Source organism: Apium graveolens, chromosome 9 (assembly GCF_009905375.1).
Source record: "Apium graveolens cultivar Ventura chromosome 9, ASM990537v1, whole genome shotgun sequence".
Classification (NCBI taxonomy): Eukaryota; Viridiplantae; Streptophyta; class Magnoliopsida; order Apiales; family Apiaceae; genus Apium; species Apium graveolens.
In genome coordinates, this window is record NC_133655.1 from 1,906,056 (window position 1) to 1,908,138 (window position 2,083).

Below are 2,083 nucleotides of genomic sequence, written 5' to 3' on the forward strand. Positions count from 1 at the left end.
CTCGTGAGCCCTGATTCTATCCTGCACTTCTTGGGGATTCGTCCATTGGGTGCTTTGAGGATGTTGGCTACCATCAGGCATCGGCTCTTTGCCAGCACGTCCCCTTCTTGGGGCCACTTCATCATCCGAAGATTCGGAGTCTCTCTCAGTGTAAGGACCAGAAAATTCCTGGTCCTCAGGAATAGGAGCCAAACCTCGTATATAGGGGGGCGATCGTCCTCGTGCATCACTCCGTCCAGCATATCCACTTCCTCCAACCTCGGGGTAAAGGGGCATCCCATAAGGGGGGTTAGTAGTCACAACAGTTGAATATTCGTACCCAATGGGTCGAGAATTCACAGGTGCATGTAATTGTTGAACTTGAGGATTCGTACCTTGAGTAGCCGAGGGAATCGTCCCTTGTGGCTGAGGTTCAGTTGCCCCTATCTGGGCTTCTCCTTGCGTGGTTGCATAAGTTGAATGAGGAGGTACCTCAACAGTTAAGAAATCACTTGGGTTGTCCCCGTTGGTATTCCTCCTCGAAGGGCTCTAACTGTTCTCCGTGTATTCGCCATGGTTATTGTTGTGCTTTCCCACAGACGGCGCCAAATGTTATGGATAAAAAACTAAGATTATTGTTTGGTATATATATTGCTAAGGTTCGGGAGCTCAAGGCCTTTAATGGCTACTCTCGTGTTTCGTAGCTTAACTCTGCCTTTACGAGATGCCTACGTATCTCTGTGAATTAGAGAATCAAGCCAAAAAACGTAGTTCTGATTGGTGGGGGTGAGACCCCTTATATAGGTGTTAGGAGTCCTTGAATTGAACTTGGGTTAGAAGACTTGGTGGGCAAGTCTCAGAATTAGAATGGACTTAGGAGTCCTAAATAGTAGGAAACTGATTCCTTATCCTTCTAGGTCCCTTGGAGGCTAATCTGCAAGGATTTATGTCCTTATTGGGACTCTTCTCAGTACCTGATTTTTCCCTTATTAATTAATTACGAAATTAATTAATATTCAGGGCTTTTGGGCCTTTTTTATTCCATCAGGCCTGATCTGGTCCATCAAGCCTGATCAATGTGTTAACCTTTTTGGTCTGAATGTCATACATCTTTTTATTGGGCTTAGCAGCCCAAATCATGTATAACTACTGTAATATTTAATTATACAATCAGGATTTATTTATCCCTATCAGGTCATGATCAGAGTATATTGTATGCATAACAGTAAGCTTATATAAAGGAAATTTACGCCACCAGTCGCTTGAAGCAAAAGCTCTATCCAGTCTCTCTTGCACCCAATTATCAGTGCCTTTGCCTTTTTTCCCAAGTATACATTCCTCCTATGAGTTCCAGCTCTGTAAGGCTACATTCTTGCACAGCCGTTCGAAAACCCTCGAGGAGTCCTTGTGGATGTGGATGATTTCCACTTTTATCCGAAGCATATAACAAGTCGTTGAAATCGCCAAATATACACCACGGTAAAGAATTAATCTGAGCTAGCTGTCTTAACAAATTCCATGCTTCCTGATGATGAGCTATTTCTGGAAACCCATAGTAACAGGTGAGTCTCCAAGAAGGGATATTTTTTTCTAGAATATGCATATCAATATAGTTACGGGATGAACCAATCACAGTACAACTAATATTACTTTCCCATAACACTGCCAGACCGCCAGTTCTGCCAACTGCATCCACCGCAAAAAAACCAGAGAAACCAAACCTCCTACTTATATTAGGTATAATATCACCTCTAACGAGCGTTTCAGACAGAAATAACAAAGTGGGAATATGAGACTTTATCAAGTCCCCAAGAGTATGAACTGATCGCGGGTTTCCCAGTCCCCGACAGTTCCAACCTATGTGTTTCATGATGAATGGCTAGCTTGCATCGCAAGCGTAGCCAAATCATTTTTTGCGGTTGCAGTATAATCCAAAGAGTAATGCTAGAGACCCAAAAAAAAGTTACAAAAAATTGTCGCAAAATGACATGGCATGGGTGATGTGACACAATGAAAAAATTCAATTGGTCCTATTAATATAAATGCAGGGATCCATTTATAGTTAGCCAACCAACAGGTGACATGTGGCATTTGTAACTATTTT

At 42.5% G+C, this 2,083-nt stretch overlaps 1 protein-coding gene across 1 annotated transcript; it reads right to left on the reverse strand.

Annotated features, from left to right (window-relative positions):
• Positions 1-1,282: 1,282 nt before the first annotated feature.
• LOC141683655 (uncharacterized) lies at positions 1,283-1,849 on the reverse strand. The gene has a single exon (XM_074488403.1). It carries the CDS (start codon positions 1,847-1,849, stop codon positions 1,283-1,285), a length of 567 nt encoding a protein of 188 aa, XP_074344504.1.
• Positions 1,850-2,083: the final 234 nt, after the last annotated feature.